The sequence below is a fragment of the Alligator mississippiensis genome, chromosome 2 (assembly GCF_030867095.1).
Source record: "Alligator mississippiensis isolate rAllMis1 chromosome 2, rAllMis1, whole genome shotgun sequence".
NCBI lineage: Eukaryota > Metazoa > Chordata > Crocodylia > Alligatoridae > Alligator > Alligator mississippiensis.
Window position 1 is genome coordinate 233483900 of NC_081825.1, and position 22436 is coordinate 233506335.

The 22436-nt window shown below is 43.4% G+C and overlaps 1 protein-coding gene across 1 annotated transcript in view; it reads right to left on the reverse strand.

Annotated features, from left to right (window-relative positions):
• Positions 1–2396: 2396 nt before the first annotated feature.
• Positions 2397–22436, reverse strand: part of LOC102576688 (cytochrome c oxidase assembly protein COX16 homolog, mitochondrial) — a 90643-nt gene continuing 70603 nt past the window's right edge. The window contains exon 4 of the mRNA XM_006263982.4: positions 2397–2779. Coding sequence (XP_006264044.1) covers positions 2663–2779 — 117 coding nt within the window. The 3' untranslated portion in view covers positions 2397–2662. The remainder of the gene's footprint in view (positions 2780–22436) is intronic.

The window sequence follows — 22436 nt, forward strand, 5'->3', positions numbered from 1 at the left end:
ACCATAAACAGATTATAGGCATAGTTAGAGGCTCCTGTCTAAGAAAAGGCTAGGACTGGACATTAGACTGGACATTAGGAAGAACTTCTTCACAGTTAGAGTGGCCAGGGTCTGGAACGGGCTCCCAAGGGAGGTGGTGCTTTCCCCTACCCTGGGGGTCTTCAAGAGGAGGCTGGATATGCATCTAGCTGGGGTCATCTAGACCCAGCACTCTTTCCTGCCTATGCAGGGGGTCGGACTCGATGATCTATTGAGGTCCCTTCTGACCCTAACATCTATGAATCTATGAATCTAGAACTTTTTGCTTCTCCCAATGGAACTTGCCACATAAGATGGCCGCATGCCTGCATCCCATCACAAAGAAGGATATACCCAGTCCCCAGGCACAATATAGTCAAGTTTCTAGACAACCTCTGCATGTTTATAGTAATAGCATAGAATGCATAGCAAAAACTGCTTCCCAAAACCTGGGTTGAAAACAATGCTCGTGAACATAATGGACTAAAAACACTGGCCAGACCTAATCAGAGTGCAGAAAAATGCAATAAGGCAGGGGTTGGTTACCTATGGCCCACAGAACCATTAGATCCAGCCTACAGTGCAGGAGCTTTGGTGACTGTGGCAGGGGGAGTGGGGGGGAGGGGGCAGGGAGGTTGCATGGGCTGCACTGCTCCATACCATGGCAAGGTACTTCACCCATGCTGAACTGCGGCTGGGTGGTGGAGAGAAGCTGTGGCAGGAAGAAGCAGTAGCTGTGGCAGTGGCCAGGTCCTAGTACCAGCCTCAATTGGGTCTGAGCTGGGTCATTCTGACCTGCCACAGGATTGGCTAAACCCCACCATAAAGTATTTCTCTAAAAGTTCTACTAATATCACTCAGCCCTGACCTACAGCTCCCCCTGCCATTATAGTACCAGCTGTGACTAAGATGCCAGACTTGGTGTGCTAGTGCAGTACCTCCCTTGTGCTGTGATGCCAATTGCACCAAACTGTGGAGCTGTGTTGTGAACTGGGGTCTAGAAGAAAAATAATCATGCTCCATTTGTAATGTCCTTAAGGTGAACAGAAAAACCAGGTTATTACCTGCTCCTCTGCCACCCAGTGGAAAGGCCCAGTAATAGCAGCCTCCCCCGATCTGTCTCGTACAAGCCCGAGTGTAATATACATTGGTGTACTGTGGGGCTGGTGATCATCTGTTCGTGTCCTATATGTCTCCACATTCTAATTAACTGCATCTATTATTAAAATATTTTTTAGTTTTCTTGCCTCTGTATTGAACATTTTATTCTCTCTTGGATAATGTACTTTGCTAAAATTTGTGTGTGTAGGGGGGGAGGAGGAGGGAAAGAAAGGAACAACAGTTTCAGACCACATTCAGATTAGATACAATCTGACATGTCAGGGAGGACATAAAGCAAAGAAGTCTATAAAAAACAAGATGTTTGATTTCATGCAGCATGGATCCAGTTAATTCCTATTTGGAATTAATGTAAATTTTATTAGTTGAGCACAGGAGCGAGCAGAGCTCACTGGTGGACAGAAAGTGAAAATGTGAGTTTTGAGGCAAAATCTGCACAGAGGGAGAGAGGCTGCCTGGTAGGCAGTACCAGGGAAGCCATTCAGGTTTCAACAGGCACATCACTTGGAGAAGGGGAGGGAACTGCAGTATGTCTCTGTAAATGCTGTGAAAGTAGCATTTTCTGTTGATCCATACTCAAGTACCCAGCTCCCTGGGAGTTTCATAAATCGGTTGCACCAAAACAGAAACGTTCATTTTGGCTGAAAAACCCACTGGAAGCAGAAAAATCACAAAAAAAGGATTTAAACAGTAGCCAGTTAAAACTGTCTCCTTAAATTTGTACATACATGCATGTTATGATATTAGGAGGAAGAATTGCACCTCACATACTGGATGAAGAAGATTCTACCATTTTGCTAGTTCATATAAAACTAGCAATGCTCTTCAAGGAGAGTAACTGCCAAATTAAACTGAGGTGTTCCACTAGGAAAACTGCTGCCTGCACCAGCATATTGATAATATGATTACAGAAATCTGACTGCAGCTAAATGAACATTATTAAAACAATTACCTGCTGACGCTGCTAGAGGCAAGGTGCTGGAAATGAAACAAAAGAGCATTACGTATCCAAAACCATGTCCACTGTTCCCTAACAGCTCATAATTCTGTGGAGTCACTCCAAAATGGAAAGGCCCTGAGCCTGAGATTACACTGCAGCTCTGGGCCAGCATGCATCTGGTCACACATGTCTAGACTGTGGCATTGTCACATTAGGGTGACAACTTGTGGTACTGACAGGCTGAGTTGCTAGATGTCATCAAAATTTTGAACAGTGGACACTGAAAAATACCATAGAAGCGAGACTCTGACATCCTCAGTGGAGAATGAACTAATCTTTATTGAGATGTAATATACACAGTCTTTGGGCTTCCATAAAAACTTGCACTAAGTTCTTTATTTCACCATAGGTCTCAGATTTATTTTAAGTGAATCACTTATCCATTGACTTGGATTGTTCATTGATGATATCTCTTATCCTCCACCTACCCATGCCTGTCCTCGACACTGAACTGGAAAACTGAAAAGTCCAGTCACTGCCATTAAGAGACTTTGATCCCATGGACATCAGAGTGAGCAGGCTCAGTCAGGATGACTTGGAACTAAGAGCCTCCTTCTGTTGTGCCTGGACAGATATGGAGTCTTCCCATGGACGAGGTCCTCTGATGTTCTTCCAGTCATCAAAGGAAGAGTTTTTTATTTTCTGTAGATAAACAACAGAAAACAAATGCTGTTAGTGAGAAAACTCTAGTGTTTTATATGGTGAAGTTTTCAAATTCATTTGCTTTCTATACAAGGAATTTGATATAATCCTTTCCTTTATTAGCTTTCATCTTTTCCTTTAAACTTTCATCTGAGACTAAATGAAATTCTGTAAGAAAAAATTCTACAGCCATAAGAAAAAAAGAATTGGGAATTATCATGTAGTAAAATAATCCCAGTAGAAGTTCTAATTCAGCGTGACAATGACTGCAACTGCTTGTTGGTATTCAAGGAAGAGAACATTACAGCAACAAAGTATGACATAAACAAGTTCTGTATTCACATACACACTCCTCCAGCCAAGTTCTTTATTTCAGGAGATGGGTGGGAGGCAAAAGGTACAGCCTTAGGATTGATGGCAAGAGGTATTCTGCCCATACAGAATGGGCCTGTTATGGAAGACAGATTTAGAGTTGGGAGCATTAGGAATAAAGCGATGCCTTCTCTAAGTACTCTGATACTCTTGTTTAAAAGAAAAGTATGCATTACTTCCTAGAATCTTCCCAGATAAGGGAAGTGGCATCATGGCCATGTTCCCAACTCACTTGGCCTGTTCCTCATAGGGGTAAGGAACACATAGCTTGTACTACTAGACAAAGAATGTCTAGACTTTGGCCCCTCAATTGGGTTCCTCATACAGTTCTGTGACTGGGAAAAAGAGAAGAAATGGCTATTCTTCTGACCTCACCTGCAAGGTACACCTGCTGCAGAAGATAAGAGGAATGTTTTGATTCTCCGAGGATGTGGCTGTAGAAACATATTGGCCCATGATACTGTAGTTGTAGCTATGGAGAAGCTACACACATTTTGCAGTCTAGTTATTAAAGCTGTTTGGCTCCCATTCAAAAGGAGCCAAGGAAAGCTTGTCTATATCCAGTACATTTCAATGCAGTTGCATTTTAATGCAAAGTTACTTCAAACAACTTGATGCATGCTCTTCTGACTCCTGCTTTCTTTTAATGTACAAGAATGGCTGAGAAATACAATATACAGCCCTATCCCTAAAATTTTTCCCACCCACCAGCTTGAGTCTGGATTACTGCTCCTCTCTGCCTTCAACTCTCTCCCCTTCATTGTGGAGATGTTAGATTCTAGACTAAGTTTCACAGTGTTATGTTCAGGCATTTCTCCTACTGAAAACCATGAGTCCTACTCACACACTCTGTCTTTAGAGTGAGGATGGCTGAGGAATGGCACTATAGTTTTCCATCAGGTGCAAACTCAGAAACTCTTGACAGCCAGTACTACAGACCTTTGCCAACGGACTTATGAAGGAGTCTGTAACATTACCCAACAGTTTCACACTGATGGGAATATGGGCATTCCAGGTGTTACTAAAGTAGCAAATACTGCCTATTAGTTAAAGCATATATTTTGTTGTGAGACCCAAATGCCTGATTCACAATCAGAATTTAATTTCAGCAAGTGCCATAGACATATGCCAGAAGGCACAACACCTGTCCTGAGCCTGTGATCTAATTTGCCCATTAATGAATCATCCAAACAAATAACAAACACTGAGGGACTAGAATAACAATCACAGAATAATTCAACAGCTGTAGCAGGACAGGCCTGGTACTATTAGTTTATGCTACATAGAACGTTTTTGCCACTTCTATAACTTGAGGAAGTCTCAATGAGATTAGTCAGATTTCAAAAGAAATTAATCAAGATTGCAAAGACAACACATATACAGACCCACCAGACTTCTGACACAAAGTAGGAGGCAGATGAATTTTTCATGTAGCAGAGTGAGTTAACATGAGCATTTTCTGAAAACTGTCTTTGCTACTTTATTCATATGATGATTAGCTGGCCCTTCATTTCAACTGGAAGGGATCTGAATTGACACAGGGAAGAGGAGGGGTGGAGTTTAGAGAAGGTGACCCATCATACCATGAATTAAATGCCATCAACTGTAATTATCAAAGACAGAATTTAACACCTGAATCAAATCGAAGTTTCAAGGAAAAAACATTGAAAAGAGCCTTGTGCTTTCTCAGAGGGAAAGCATCCTGATTTTATTAAATATGCAGATACAATGCAGCTGTAGGTTTAGATGCTCTTAGCCTTAACATCTGGTTCTTTAACTCTGGAAATGTTCAGAGTTATTTTTGATGAACAGTTATTGCAATTAAAATATTTGCACTGAAACAGCAAGACTCCATAGACTGTGTAAAGGAGCAACAGAAGTAAGATGCCTCATAGAGAATGGTCTTGAACCAAAGGTCATACTAATTTGTACTGGAAGCCTTAGGAAACTGTTGCAAAGATCAATCTCAAGATAATGAATTTTCTGCAGCAGAAGTGCATTCAAATAAATGCCATACTGGAAGAAACTAAGGCAAGAACACCTTTTGGCAGCAATGGTTCCAGATGTAGTTATATCGGAGGTCCTGAAAAAACATTCTAAATTATTAAAAGGGCTATCATCCAAGGGATATCTAAATCAGTTTGAATGAGTCAAATTAGAGAGTCAAAGAGCCTACTAATTCAGTTTATCTCCATCAATTAAAATTTAAGGAGTCACATGTTCTAGCCAAAGTCCAAGGATACCAAATGTTTGTTTGCTTGTGTGTTATTTTATGGAGATCATTACAATTCTGTGACATCCACAATGGTAATAATTGATATTCTAAATGACATGTGGCAGAATCTGCACCTATTGGCAGCTGAGAAGGGATGTGTGTCTGTCCAGGCACGCTTTTGGAACGACTAGTGATTTTCCAAGATCAATGTCATCAAAGATTTTTGTTAAGCGTGTGGTGCTTTGAATTCAGATAGATAAATACCAGATTTGAAAGAGGACCTGAAAGCTCTGATTATTTAGTTCACAGTAACCATTAGTACCTAAGTAGGGTAGGGGGATAACTCTGCAAAACCAGAACTCTCCTATTCAACACAGTGGTGCAAATATTTTGCACTGGCTTGGCACAGGGTAAATGATTACACCACATGCAAGGCAATGGAGAATAAGGGTTTGTGCACTGTCAGTGCATTTTTTAAATGTCTGCTATATTTTACATGTATTTAAATATTTCAGGTAAAGGTGAACCCTACGTAAAAGAATACATGGATTCCAATCTGACATCAATTCCAGAAGACACACAAGCCTGTGACAGAACACTTTAACCTCTCTGGACATCTATCACTGACCTCAGAGTAGCTGTTCATAAACAACAGAAATTAAAAAACTTATATGCAAAATTGCAGAATGAGAAATGATCCACATCCTGGACTGTATAAGCATGGTCTCAGCAGAGACTCTGAATTCTTATCCCATTACCTGAACTAGCTTTTATAACCCCAAGGTCCCTCAATGGATCAACTGCTTTGATTCCTTTTGATCCCTTCAACCTATCTTTGCCTCTCTCAGTGCCCCCTCCTATCCTTCCCTCATCCTTTATTTTTAAATTACTTCAGTCCTTTCTGTTTAGTATTCATTGTCTCTGCAAGTCCATTCATAGCATCTGACCAAGTAGGCTGTCATTTACAAAAATGTATGGCTCTCTGAATTAGTTAGTCTTTAAGGTGCTATCTTACCCTACCTTCTTACTGCTATATTTTAAAGTAGATGTTTTTCTTGTGACTGGTGCCATCCTGAAAACTAATGGAAGAAAAGTACCCCTCCTGTTTACTGAACAGATATAGCACAGGAGGCAGAATTACAAGCCTTCCTCAGATTGCTGCATGATCACTATAGAGGCACCTTTGGGTGAGAAAAATCCTGTTCCCCAAGTTCAATCATTTTCTGTTCTTTCTACAGGAATATCAGTTAATCCTAGCTATAATGCAGATGCCTGACTGTAACACCTGAGCTGAGACCACCAATTTTCACAAGGGCTCCACATATAGAAAGCAAACTATTTTAAACCACCGCTAACTTGATATCTATAAAAACTGGCAGCCTCAAGGTGTAAAACTATCTAGGTTCAAATCCAATGCTCTGAACAGTCAATCGTTGATGGCCACAATGAGATTTAACCAGATCAGACTGATGCTACTTTTGCTACTTGTCTCAAATAGCCCAAAGGACACTGAAAATTAGTTGTTTCAAATTATATTAGTGTAGTCCATTAAGCCTACCGATTCTCTCCCTAAATCAGCTAAACTGCCTCTTAAAAGTCTTTGACTGACATAGGCTATAACTAGAAGGAAACTAGGCAGAAGGGAGAGTGGAGTAAGACTTTATAGACTAACTCATTCAGAGAAGCAAGGTGCCACCCTGTCCTGCCTTCTGCCAATCTTCAGATTAACATAGCTACGTGCCTCTCTCTAGGACAGTGGTTCTCAACCAGGGTGCTGCGAGACCCCTTGCAGGGATACTATGACAAGCACTGCCACCAGCACAGCAGCAGCTAGGTAAAAATGATCTGTCCAGGGTTGAGGCATGTGTGCACTCATCTTGCATTAGGGAGAGCTGGCCTGACTTGTAGCTCTACCCAGTTCAACCCCTACTCTACACACTTCTTCAGGAAATAGGGGCACGCAGCACACTTCTCTGCCCTGCCTCCCCATTTCTGGAAAACACTGTGCGGGGTTGGACTGGGAATGGCTGGAGCATGAGCTTGCTTTCCTGCCAGCTTTAGGGTGATCAGAGAGCCCCAATGCAGGGGGAGGGCACATATGCATGCAGAAGCCCTTCCTGGGCCAGCTGTGCAGCAGGTGCATGGGGCAGTTTTACCAGGAAGCAGAATCATCCAGTTGAGAAGCACTGAGGTAAATTCAGCACAAAAATATGGTTCTCAACCACATTCAGAAAAATTGTGGAGGGCTGCCCTGACTCTGAAAAAGTTGGGAACCACAGCTCTAGAAGGAAACTGAGGCTGAGAGCAGAAACTGTGGTTCAAAGAACATTTCACTGCTTACCCCACATTTTTCTGCTTCAACACCCCTGCTGCAATATAAGGGGAACCAAATGGCAAAAGGGATACAATGCAACATGGAGACGCTCACTTTCGGACTGCTGGATCATGTGGTCCAGCTGGACGAAAGGTAAATGTCATTAGCTGGAGCTGGCCTGAATAAAGTGATTTAGGCTACATGCACTGTTCCTAGAGGACAGGCCTCCCATACCAGAGTGAGCAAACAGAAGCTGGGGAAAATTCATGCAACTTTTCAGCACCTCAATAAAATTTGGCCAAGTTTATTCAAGTTGGCCACAAAAAAAAAGACGCTAACGAAAACTTTGGCTTTAGGCATTCTCTTCCTCAATTTTCCATCCATAACATGGAGAGAATAAAGTCTTCCCTGTCTTAAAGGGATATTTGGAGGTTTATTTAATTAAGATCTATGATGAGTGCCACAGAAATGAAAGGTTAGGGATCTACTGAACTCGAGGAGGCAGCCAACTGATTTTGCAGGCAGATCCTGGGGCCGTCCGCCATTTTTGTGGGCTGAGCATGGCAGGCCCTCCTTTTCCCCCCATGCCTCTGATTGGCCAAGGGGTCCCAGCAGTCCCATCCCACCCTGTAGATTGCCACATGGCCTGAAACCACAGCTTAATTACCCTGATTACGCCTGGGGAAGCCATTAATCCATGCGTTATTAAGCATGGATTAATGGCTTCCCCAGACTTAATCAAGGTAATTATGCCATGGCTTTGGGCCATCCCCAAACATTGGGCTCGCTGCAAGCCACCCCCCAACAACTTACCAGCAAGCAGAGAAAAGTTTGTGGGAAGTCCTGTAGTCTTGGAGCATGGGGGTATGTTGGGAAGTGTGTTTTTTTTTCCTCAGAGAGCCTGCGCTTTTTCACAGAGTCCACCTGAAATTGCAGTTTCCATGCAAATTTTGGTATGTCCCTATCAAAGGGGCAATTACAACCCATTGCTATGGTAACCATGTAAATTTTCAGAAAAAGAAGAAATTAGAAAGTGAAGAGTATTTGCATGGATGAAAGGAGCAATAAGGAAATGCATCAAACCAGTCTGTATGTGAGAGGATCAAATTACTTTAATTCGCTCTCATAATGCATATATGGAGGGATGCAGAGTCAAGGTTAACTGAGTTGGCTATCTTGTATGTGATTAAAATCTTCCCTCTGTTTTTGCACTAATGAAGCTTATTTTTTGCATGAAATCTTTCCCAACCCAGTATCTTTGCCTTTCTTATTCTTGCCATGTAAAAATTTGCTGCCACAACATTTGTTAACTGATTATGCATTATCACTTTATATTTAATTATCTGTGATTAATCCTGCTTAGACTGGAAAGCTGCGTACAGTAATTCTTTTTAACCAGAGGGGGTTTTTTTGTGGTTTTTATGTTGTTATTATGTAATGCAAGTTGACAAGGGCTGAAAAACTTCTGAGGAACTAGAATGCAAAATCTAAAGTATGGATTTTTTTATTTAACAAAGCAAGAATGGCCTTGTGGTTGGAGGACAGGGTTTAACAACAAGAAATCTGGGATCTCTGCTTGGCTCTGCTAAATATTGGGGTGAAATCCTGATAACTGGTCAAAGGAATTGTTACAATTCATTTCAATGGAACCAGGATTTCACCCTCAGTGTGTTCTGCCTCAGCCACTTTAGGCCAGATCCACAAAACTATTTAGATGCTTCCCCAGTCACTGATGTCTCTTAATCTCCCTGTGCATCACCCTTCCCATTTGAAAAGTGGGAGCTGTGCTTCCTGTCACAACCCAAAGTTGTGATTTTTTGTTTGTGTGTGCTTCGGCACTGCTAAATTATTTTCCCGCTAAATTGCAGCTTCTTTGCACAGTGGAGTTTTCTGCTGCAGAAGAGAACCCTGGTGTAACGAAGTATTCCTGCCAAATTTGTAGCTTTCTTTGCATGGTGCATTTCTTTTGCATCCAAGAAATGCACAGTGCAAGGAGTTCCCGCCGGTTCCCTCCCCTCATGGCGGCTAGATTAAGGGGTTGCGAGCTACCATCTGAGCTCCACGAAGACCTGGAAACGGGGGAACGAGCCGCAGATGAGAGGGTGGCCCCTCGGTATGACAAGGGGGGAGAATGCAGTGCAACTTTTCGTACATTTACTAATCTAATGTACAAGAATTTAAGTTTAAAAGCCCAGCTGCAGATGGCTATCCAAGCAGTCAAAGAAGCGGCTGAGAGAAGGGAACCTGAAACGCCGGTCCAAGATGGCGCCGAGCAAAAGGGAGGCCGCGTGGAAGAACCGGAAAAGAAGGGTGGAGCTTCTGAAGAACCGCGAGAGTTCGGTCAGCGACTCCGCCCATCGACGCAGCATCGTCTCTGGCAACCCCGCCTAGCGATGCAGCGACGCCTCTGACGACCACGCCTTCCTGCCGACAAAGGAGAGAGTCAAGCGGAGGAGTGCATCCGCCCCTCCTGCCTGAAGCAGCAACAGCAGCAGTGACTCCCGCGGCAGCAGTTCAGCCTATAACAACTTCGACTCCGGAAAAAACCACTTGCCCTACAGCCATGGTCAACCAAGCAACTGATGAGTGAGATGTCATCACCAGTCGCATTCGTGCTTGGACAGAGTTACAACAGCTGTACAAAGAATCTGAGATGGAATCTGATGAAGCTATAATCTCATGGCTAGATCTCATGGCCATGGAATTTAAACGTGACTAAAAATAATTTTCTTTGTCAGTTGTCACGACTGTGTATCCTGATGGAGCCAAGATTATCTCTTGATCGGGACTGTCAACACCCGACTGGACTTCAAGGCACCAAACATCGTGAATCCGATCTTCCACCACTGCCACCGAGAACCCTAGAGGAGCGATACATGTTTGGATTTCTCCTACAGCGTTCCGGACTCAATAAGCGGCAGCTTCGGATTTTAGGGGAAGCAGGTCAATGGCAACTGGCCTATGAGTTAGGTTTTCGTTATTCAGAAGAGCCAGATGATGGATCCTCAACGATTTCATCCAATTGAGCCATAAAAATTGTTTAAATCTGTTGAATAAGATCATTAATCTATTTTTTTTTAGAGTTTTCTTTTTACAGATCTGAGATTCAGAATGCGTGGCGAAGAGGAGCCCTGAGAGGGATGACATCGCCGAAAGAAGTGAGGGCCTGATGTACGACTTCGCCATGACGCCCACTGAAGCCCTGATCGTGCAATTTTGTTATGAATCAGATTATGTGTTTGTGTTGATTATTGTTTCTTGATTATTATGTAACTCAATTCCAGGACAGCGAATCTTATGTTTGTTTATTTGTTTGTTTGCTTATTTGTTCGTTTGACGACTCACAACAAAGTTCTAGAATGATGAGCGTATAGCATAATTTACTTATGCTCTCAGCAAGGGGGGATGTCACAACCCAAAGTTGTGATTTTTTGTTTGCGTGTGCTTCGGCACTGCTAAATTATTTTCCCGCTAAATTGCAGCTTCTTTGCACGGTGGAGTTTTCTGCTGCAGAAGAGAACCCCGGTGCAACGAAGTATTCCCGCCAAATTTGTAGCTTTCTTTGCATGGTGCATTTCTTTTGCATCCAAGAAATGCACGGTGCAAGGAGTTCCCGCCATTTGTATGAAGATTCGTGCCACATTATTGGCCGATTCTAATACATCCACACGTGGCAGCTAGCGATTGGCTTGCTAGCCGTATAAAGAGCTTGGGTGGTTTCCGCCCAAGTTGGAGAGAGAGCAATTGGAGTTCCAGAGGAAGAGTGTGAAGATCTCTAAGCACTGCGGATCCTTACGGACCCAACGCTTTTCTTAAAAGGCAATAGAGGCCTGATAACCGAACCCGCGGAGCTTCAACAACTCCGGGGAAAAGAACGAACAGCCTCTAGCCTCTCCCCGTCGCCGAGCGAAATCCTAGACGTATCCCTTTCTGTACGAGAAACTACCGAACCCGCGGCGCTTCAATAACTCCGGGGCAAAGAATGAATTGTCATAGTCCTCTAACGAGGATTTAAGTGGAGCTGAACCTGGAAACTGTCCAGCCTATACCACAACCATCTTTGGTGTAAGTAAACAATCTTTAAATCAACCACTACGCGTCTGTGACTAATTCTAGCTCGCCCCCGGTCTTCTCCCCGCGTGCCCGGGCTGCTGGCCACAGCCCACGTGCACAAAGACAGGCACGGCTCGCCCCCGGCCCGCACACTTCCCTCCTTCACATAGGCACTGTAAAGCTTAGGTAATGTCTGCAAAGTGCTCCAAGACCCTTAGATGGAAATTGCTATTGTTCAGCAAATTGTTTAATAGACAGCACCCCTTGTGCTCTCAGTTATACCTGCAAAATTACATTTTTAAAGTAACCTGGAAAGGATATAATAGGCAATCAGAATGGACTCAGAGGGCTTAACTGGAATTCTTCCAGCTGGAACACGGGGTAGGCTATCCTTCCACTGTACTGGCCAAAGGTATCACCACTAAACCCAGATGCATTCCAAAATCCATGCATATTTCCAGAGACCAGCAGAAGTATAGGGCCAGTCATGCACTACATAAATATTCACATCTAGTTATTTGTGCGCTTACTGGTTGCTCCGCTTGTAAAGCTAAAAGAACTTGTAAATTTTATGAGTCATTTACTTTTGGTTTATCATCTGTCTTTGAACAAAAACATTTGAAAAATTCAGTGCAAAAATAACAGTATTGACACAATGCTGGGTTTGAGATCAAATCCTCACAGTTCAATAAACTCTAACCATAATAAAGCTATAATACATTTACAGTACAACCCAGATCATGCCCTATCCAGGTGGGTTCAGAACCAGCTTAGTTTGCAGCAGGCTGCCGAATTAAAAACAAGCTGCTCAGCTGCTTGGAGAAGCAGAACCATTTGAAGTAGAAGCTGCAACAATCAGCTGGAGTACCTCAGCGGTCTTGTGCATCAGTTTGGTATAACCTTGGTTACTTCACAGGCCCCCCTCTTCACAGGGGGTAGAATTTAAGACTGCAAAGGATATAATTTATACTGTACCATATTTTCTGGTGTATAAAACATGTCGTCCTCACCCCCAAAAGGATCTCTTAAAGACAGTGCTCCTAGACACTGACGCTAAGTAACTGGTGCTCAGTCTAACTGAGATTATCTATCTGTATCCTGAAGAAGAGCTTGGAGACACCAGTAAGAGTCTGTAGTTCAGAGCAGGAAGCAGAGGGACTGAAGCTGAAGTAGCCCCATGACTCTTCTTCCCTGTGTGCAACACAGACTGACCCTCAAGGGATTGCCCTCCAAAGCACTAGAAAAGGGGTGGGGTGGGAAGGGGGCAGTGCTGTTATGACAGCACAATTTTTTTTGGAAGGGGGTGTGTTATACACCAAAACACCATGTATGCTGGAAAATAAGGTATGTAGCATTCTTTATTCCTCATTCCATTATCTGTACGTGCCATTGCATATTAAGAACATTTGGTTTATGCCCCTTAGAAAGCAGTATTGCTCTCCTTCATGAAGTTGTGCATTAAGCCTTACATCACTTGCGACCTAGCCAAAATAATGGGGCTAAAGAATTTCCTGACTTGGGTGCTTGATTTTGCCACTTTAATCTTTCATTGAAGATTTTAGAGGTAAATCTTAACCCCCTACTATAGGCCCCTTTCAGCAGAACCGGCAAAAGTAGGATTTTGGAACTGGTTTGCTTTGTGTCTCGAGTTGGGCTCTCTCTGCATAATGTGTAGTGTGACTATAATGGGGGGCCTTCTTGGGACTGCCTTCCCAGTGGCCAGCCCACCTGTTTCTGGGCTAACCGCCCACCTTCTCGCCTGCCATGCCTTGTTGGTAATTATTTAATTGATCTTAATAAAGCGAGAGGCTGCCCATTTCCTGCCCGGATGCCAGGGGGCGCTATCTGCGGTTCCGTTCCTTCCCTACACCACAGCCCAAGCCTCACAGATGGCATCTAGCTGTTCTCAACATCACCGGCCCCCACACTGGGCCCCGGAATCCTACTAACTGAACCCTGCCTGGATTCCTCTCTTCAGGAGGTCTCATCCACCTTCATACTGGGCAGCATAGCTCCCTGAACTGGTTCCCCTTCGGGTGTGATCCCCCCAGGACCTTTGGCTCACTAGCCCTGGCCCACCTCCAGGCCAGCCAAAACCCCAGGTGTGCAGCTCTTGGGCATTCCTCACAGTGGGCCCCCAGCCCTTCGACCCTTCCGGTCCTGGCCCCAGCATGGACCAGTCGGGGAAGTCCAGACAGGCCTGAGTCTATGGCCTCACTCTTTCTCTATGGGGTCCACCTTCCAGACCCTCTGTCAAAGGGGGTAACCCACCCGGCTGTGGGGGCTAGGGGTTAAGGCGCCCCGACCTACCTTTTACCAGGGTGGTAACTGGCCTGGCATTTCCTGGGGGCTCCCACGCCACTGAGAGCCCCACCAGGCCACCCACCCCTGGCAGGGTGCAGTTTTAGGTTGTACCCAGGACCAGGAGCCTCCTGATCATCCCCGACAGCTCCTCCCTCACCTCCAGTTGATACCAGCAGCCCTCCGGCCAGGCGGTGTTGCTGCCTGGCCTCCAGCAGCGAAATGCCCTGTTTATATGGGAGGCCCCTGATTCAACATGGCTGCCCTCATCAGGCACCTGGCGGCTGCCAGCTCCAAGCCCTGCCACAGTGACATTTTGGCAGGGGGAAGATGGGAAAGTGTTGGGGCTTGAGAACCTTTTGCTGTACAGCTTGTCTGGTCTCCCCAACCCCTGCACACACATTGCAGACAGAATATGTTAGTACTGTAGGGAATACACATACACAGCATTAAACTGCATGTGTAGAGCACTTCCAATCCTCAATGCTCATGGGAAGGAGGGGAAAATGGACTCATTTAGTACTTCCCTCCATGGAGATCACTAGTAGCCACCTGAATTCCTTAGGCTGGCACCACGGAAAAGACATGCACCTTATTTTATTTAAACCAGCAGCAATTTGGGTATGGAACATCTTTTTTTTATGTATATATATGCCCAGCACAATCAGTCCCTCTAGGCAATGCTGCATTAGGAACACATACCCTCAGACTTTTAAACTAAAATATAAAGGAGGAGCACCAAGAGCTGAAGAAGAAAGGGAAATATAGGAATATTTTTCCTTTTGAACAGCTTTGAAAAACAAGTTTCTGCTGGTTTCTTAGGGTGTGAACATATAAATATATGAAGCCCTTTCAAAACAGGAATGTTTCAAGAGGGCAGCAGCTGGTACATCCTAATTGTTATGTATGAATGAGCTGAGAAGGATTCAGATGTAGCAATATGAACATTCTGAGAATGATTCAGAAGTAGTAAAACCACTCCTACTTTAACTGGATGAAGGAATGTTTTGCATTCAAAAGTTTGCCTAACTTTATCCCAACTACAAAGTTTGTCCACTAGAAGATATGACCCTAAGAAATCCTTGCTGCTCGCATAATTTCTGGACAATCACTGCTACAAAGTCACTCAACACTCAGTGCAAGGTACTGCTAAAGTACCTTGTATTCCCAACAATTGCCTAGCAATATGTGTGCAGGGTGGAACCTATAGGGCAGGGCTGGCTGCAAGACTGCAATACAGAGGGCAAGAAACACTTAATATTTAAGGGTTCCTAGCAGGGAAGCAAAATGGACACAGAGGTTTTATGCTTTCCCACCCCTAAAGACTGTGGTCTCTGTAGGAAACAGATCTTTGGGCAGTACAGTCCAGATTGAATCCCAGAGCACTGCCTTGCATGGGTTTGGAGGGCTGAGGAGCAGTGCAGTTTGGGATACCTGGAGGACTGACCAGACCCTAGGCACAGAATGCTCTGTGCGCACACATAATGCTGAACAGGTTCAAGGAGGACTGGCTCAAAAGAGTACCTGGTTTTTCCAGGAATTTTATACCAGTCTAAAGTGGTGTGTACATCTAGACTCTTTGGTTGCTGACAAATGTGGGGAAAATAACCCATACGCTTTACCAGAAGAGACAGAGCGTTAGTTTGACCCAGCGCTGCAAAATCTGTATAGACTGCGTGCTTTACCAGGGCTTTTTGGCATTTTTATCTAGAGCTGACTCAATTAGCTATAAGATCAAAGCACCAAACAACTCCCACTGAAGCACCTGATCTATACAGATGTTGGGCAAGCTGGGTCCAACTAACACAATGCCTCTATTGGGCATGCGCTGGACTTGGCACAGGGGTGCACCAAGTTAAAAGTAATGTACCAATTTATTTTTGTTTTTTTACATCTGTAAGCAGCCTTTGCATTTAATTTTCTTTGGGTTGATATTCAGCACCAAATAAAATCTGTCAGTGCTGCCTTTGGATGTCTCCAAATAGTGTTTTCAACGATCATGATATCAGGACCCAAGCTAAACTTCTCATCTACCAGGCTGTTGTCAATCCTACCCTGTTGCATGGGTGTGAAACTTGGACAACATATCACAAACACCTCAAAACCTTGGAACATTACCATCTTCAAAATGTCTTCCGAAAATCTTTCATATCATTTGGAAGGACAAAAGAAAAAATGCCAGCATTTTGGCTCAAGCCAATACCACCAGCATCAAAGCTATTTTTATACAGCACCAGCTCCATTGGATAGGGCACATCATAAGGATGCCTGACAAATGTCTCCCAAAACAGGTCCTAGACTCCTAACTTGCCATTGGTTACTGCTCTAGAGATGGGCCAAAGAGAAGGTTCAAGTATACCTCAAAGGCCAATTAGAAGAAATGCAATATTAACATCAATACCTGGGAGACTCAAGCACTAAATTGTTCCCAATGGTGCTGTGAAGTATGACAAGGCATTATGTATCTCAAACAAACTTGTTCCACTGTGGAGGCAAATAGGAGAGACAAAGTCTGTGACCCAACATCACCAGGATTCACTCCCTCCTTCTATAACTGTATGTCGTGTCTGCAGTCTAACATGCAGATCTCAAATTGGCCTTTTCAGTCATTTCCAAACTCACCAATGACTTTCCTGCCTCCAGGATCTGGGGGAACATCTGTTCACCAGAGCGCCTCAAGGGATGACGAGGCTGAACAGTCACAAACTCTTCCATGACCGTTTCAGGCTGGACATAAGGAAGAACGTCTTTACTGTCCGAGCCCCCAAGGTTTGGAATAGACTGCTGCCAGAGGTGGTTCAAGCACCTACTTTGAACGCCTTCAAGAGACATTTGGATGTTTATCTTGCTGGGATCCTATGATACGTGCTAACTTCCTGCCCCTGGGACAGGGGGACAGGGGCCTGGACTCAATGATCTTCTGAGGTCCCTTCCAGCCCTAACGTCTATGAAATCTCTATGAAAGACTGTCATCCTCATATCGAGGGAATAGTGACAAAGCGTTACGTCTGTCCACACCCAGGTATGGCTCAAGGAACAGCTCTCGAATATAGCCCAAGACTAGGCCATGAAAGGCTTTAATACCACAACTATCTACCCATGGTTTCAAAAACTCCCATAATAGAACCAGCTTACAAAATCAGTCCATGCTTCTGTAAGGTGCATTTTTAGTTCCTTAACTGTTATTACTTACAGGCCAGCTGAGTTAGTTTAGGCAGCAATCTCACAGATTATTTCTAGTTCACGGCCTCTTAACCACACTTTCCTGAAGATTTTCCATTGGTATCTCTTACAGGAGCCTGACTATCAATTTTTAATCCCAAAACAGAAAGATTGCGTCTCAGTAACTATGATTTTGGCTGGATACAACAGAACAGCTTACATTCCTTCAGCTATAAATTAACTGATATCAATACCCACATTTTGCGTTGTGTTGCTGGGCAAATATCTGAGGAAAAATATATGTGGACCCTTGTATGTCTCCTCTGCAGCTAAAATCCTCTTTTTATCTGAGAAGGCTGGTAACCCCAGTCTCTAGTATCCAAGATATTCTTTTTGGTGGTTGATTTCTGGGCAGCATTTGCAAGCATTTAACTTGCAAATAAACTGCACCTTTCATTTAAAAACATTCAAAAGGGCTTTGTAATCAAATCATCACTGCTTTCACTTCAAGAGTAGAACAAGGCACATGTTTAAAACTGGAATTCCAAAAGTAATGTTAGCAGACAGAATATAGTTATTTCTCAAGTTGAACTTTGTCAGGTCATCATAGTTTAAGTACCTTTTCCTAGGAAAAGTAGTCTGAGCCTTGACTTTTTACGTGGAAATTTTAAGACTGCAGTCTTAACACTGCAGTGCTACTGAGTACCACAATGAAGCACTGTCTCTGTACTGACTCACAAGGAAGAGTGCTGAGGACTCTCACAAACAACATTTCTACGTGTGCATCTACACATGTACTTTACTGCAGCGCTGACTAATGAGCTCTGCAGTAAAGCATCAGTCTATATACAAGTTGGTATTAGGGTGCAGTAAATTAATTCCATATAAACTAACCCCAACAGTACTAACCTACAGCAGAGTACTTTTCTGCACCAAAAAGCATGTGTAGATGCTGACTGGGCATGTTAATCATGCCCTGTCAGCTGGGGACCAGACTCACGGCTCCTGCTGGCCCCTCTGCTGCCCAATTCCACCACCTGGAGCCTGGAACTGACCCCCGGCACCCCCTGCCAGCCCAGGGCTGCTCTGCTCCAGCTCTAATTGCTGTGGTCCCGGGCACACATGTGGATGCTGTGCCCAGGAGCAGTTGACTTCAGCACAAACTGTGTCGGAGTTTATCACATCGCCTGAATAGCACATGTACATGCACCCTAGAAGTACTTGGACTTTTCCACCAGAAAAGTCTTTCACCAGGCACCTATCAAACTGAATTATTTTCTGACATGACAAGGTAATAGACTAAAACCAGAGTATGTTAACATTCAGTTTAAAAAGCAGTAGGATTAATCTGGGGGAGGAGCAAAACAAGCAAGCAATCTCTGTGCCATTCTAATAGTGCTGTGGAACATTCTTTATTGCAAGTATGAACCTTTTGGTCACTGCCAGATCTCAAAAAGCATGTTCAACCATCTTCCAAAACAGCTGTTATGCATAATTTAAATGCTGAGTTCAAAGCATGTTACACAGCAGGTAAATAATATGGGGTTTTTTTATATGGGTAAAATGAGGCAGAGACAGATGAAGTGAACTGCAGAGAACTATGAAGCAAGGCTGTGGCAGAGTCATAACAGCTCTCATGTCTCCTGCCCCCTCATCCCTTCTGGCTCTAGCTAAAACTGTTTCAGCACCCAGCGAGAATAGGGGTTATAATGCAAAAAAATGCATTATAGTTTATATTTCCCAGGTTGGACTCGATGATTTCAAGGTCCCTTCCAGCCATACTTATGTATACATATGTATATTCGATTAGCAAGCCTATTAAATGCTTTGAAGGTTTTTTGTTTTTTTTTAAACAGGTTAGTTTTTACTTCCTTCCACGGTGACTATATTTTTCCTATCCATTAATCCCTGCATCAGGTATTCTTTTTTATATCACAATTCTCACTTCTCTTCAACAATGTCCTTGCATATATTTTGCCTACACCCACAACCATGCCCACTCCTGATATTCCTTCTTCCCTGACCCTTTCAGCCTTATAATATCTTAAATGCTGTCCCAATATTTTATATAGTCTCCATACCACTGTGGGCCAACCCCCTTCAGTTTCCTTCAGCTAACTGTCACACAACAACTAAGCTCTAATGGCCAATCCCGAGCACTGTCTTGTATGTTTTTTACTGTTTTCCCTCTTGCTGGCAGACAGTAAGCTTTTGAGGGCAGGAACTGGTGCACTGTTTGCCACCAATGTACTAGTGCAAAGTGCTACATACACTCAGAGCACTACTAAACCTCCACTGATACACAGATTACAAATCATGTTGCAACAAACTATGTTTCTTTTTATCATCTCAAAAAACATTGCTAATGCAGCTATAGTTTCTTAGGTAGACATGGCCAAACTATCCATTAGCATGGAGATTCACTGGAATATCTTTTCAAAGCGATGCCTAGTGAGATCACACACAAGAGAGAGTTAAGACTGAACACAGTAGGAGGACATAACTGCAAAAAGTGCTGCAGAAATGACAGCAACCTTCAAAACTAGCTGCTCTTGTTTGCTCTCTTTAAGGGCAGTCAGAGGGAGATGACTAGAGATTTAGCTCTGTGGCTAAATCCCTATACACTGTCTTGAAAATTTACCTGCAAATAATTTTATACCAAAGTATTTAGTGCTACCCCTACCCCCCAGGGGTCCATTAATATAATGTATGCTTAAAATTATTGTGTAGGCAGTTGAACAAGAAATGGCTTCTAGCACTGCTTGGTATAGGCTGAAAGCAGCACCTCATCACTCAAGAGTGATGTAGAGGTGCCAGGGTTTTTCTTTTTTCTTTTCTGAGTATGGGCTGACAAAACAATTATACCAAATTAAAATTGGGGGAAAGGGGACTTAATGTTTGTAAATGTGCATCAGCTAATCTGTTGTATCTGCTCTATGCTACAGTAAACAAGAAAAACTGCACTAACTTACCTCTGTTTCATTCAGGGGTAGAACAGACACATGGAACAATTAAAACAGATCAGCCTGATGAGCAGCGAATCCCACCCCACTCCCCTTTAAATCCGCATACTTATTACATCTGTTGATAGCCTCTGTTGGCCTCTGGAGACTGAGATAACTGGTACAGAGACACAGTAACAGCTGGTTAGCTCCTCCAGCACACTAACAAAAGACAACATAAAGAGTGGATGGACTGCAAACAATTATGGAAAGCTTCAATTGGAAAGGGTGGGGAGAAAGAGGAGGTCCTGAGTACAGTAGTATCCAGATGCAGTCATACACACACACGCACACACACACACACACGGCTTAGGATTTTTGCTTCTCATTTCTCTGTTGGAAGCCAATAACCCTCCTAGCACCAAGGATAGAGACAAACAATGTGATGTAATTTTGCACATGAGGAAACAGAACAGGTATTTATGGAAATGAATGAGGCCAACCTGGGTCTTAGGAAGAATATCTAGAAGTAAGGAAATCCAGAGGTGAGGGTCAGCCACCGAGAATGTCCTGGACCCAGCTCTCGCACACCTCAACTCGTAGGATGATGGATTTACATGTTCAAGACAAAGACATGTCATGTGGCAGGACAGTACAAGAAAGACCTTACATTAGTTGGCTTCTAGGTCATTTCAGTCTTTGTAGACAGTGACTAGTATCTTGGCAGTCATGTGAAGTAAAACTCTGTTAAGTACGTGCTGGCATACCCAATTTATTCTTAATATATACAGCTGTTTTCTCTACTAATGGCCTTCTTTTATCATCCCAGTTAGAATATACCACAGCAGTAAAGGCTCAGGTGAGATGAGATCTTCCATAAAGAAAAAAATCCTACCTGCCTCTCCTATGGCTCTCCTGCGAGAACTCTTTCTAGGATCCTGTGCCAAGACTGCTGGTGAACTCCACCTTCTTGTAATTCTCTGACTTCTCCCTGTGCCCTGAATCTTAAAATCTGAAGATTTTGGAGAAGGGAATGAGATAACTTGCATACACTGTATAGAGACTGATATTATACCGTACATCCATTGAGCAAATAGAATACATAGACAAAGAAACTGTTCTCATTAAAATTTGCTCCCTGTCATACTAACAGATAGTGTTGGTTTGTGATACACTAATACCACTTTGCTGCTCTTTTATCACCTTTCTTCTGTAAGTCTCAAAGTCCTGCACAAACATTACCTAATGAAGCCTCATGACAAGTTCATAATTATTATCTCTCTTTTACAGAAGAGGAAACTGAACTGCAAAGGGCTATGGGAGGCCTGTCCAGGCTGAAGTTTGTAGTGCATGCTGAAACAGAACTGTGAATATGTATCCCAGTTAGGAAGGAAACCTAATGGCCCAGCGGGAGGTATTTCACAGTTGCACAGAGATAAAGAGGAGAAAAACAGCATGGGAGGAGCAGAGTGATCAAAGCAGGAAAGAACATCTTTAACTGCATTCCCATTGGCTGTAAACACCAAAACATCTATGTAAGAGGGATATTCTCCTAGCATCTATATCACATAACAAATAGCTTGCATTGTTTTGCCAATGTTGTCCTCAAAGTTGAGATACTGGAGCAAATCTATTTTATACCCCATCCCTTAACAGTTATCATCAGTTATTAGAGAAAAGCAAGCCAAAACAAAAACCCTCTCATGTGGACAACTGCATCAAAATGGTCTTGTCAGGAAATTCTAACTCCTTGATGTTAAAAGTTTAACAACATTCATTTGTCTGGTGTTCATATGGGCTAATGCACCAATGCATTACACCCTGCACAGCATTTGACAATATTGTTGCATTGCTACTTAGAGCCAAACATTTTTCCCTATCCCACTGAGCAGCCAATCCCCAACATCGGTTCAAAAGAGTGGTACTGTATACTTGCATCCCAAGAGCACCTTGTGTAGGAAGGGGCCGTCTTAAACCACATTCCCACATCTCTTCATCTGCTCTGAACAGTGTCAAAAACCATTTTAAGATGTCTGCTAGAAATAATATAGGACAAGAAAAGGGTTAAATATTTCTTGCCCATGTGCAAATCTTGCCACTTTCTAAGGCTGCAAAAATGCAGCAAAACTGATTCTGTTCCCCTGTGTGGAGTAGGGGCCTGTATTTCTATGGGCTCTGGGGAGGGAGATGTGTGCATTCCCAGTAAGTTGTGGAGTTCAATCATATTTCCTCATGCGTCCTTTTGTTTGGTCTATCAACCTAAACAAAAAGTGGGTCAATATTGGGTTTAATTTCCCC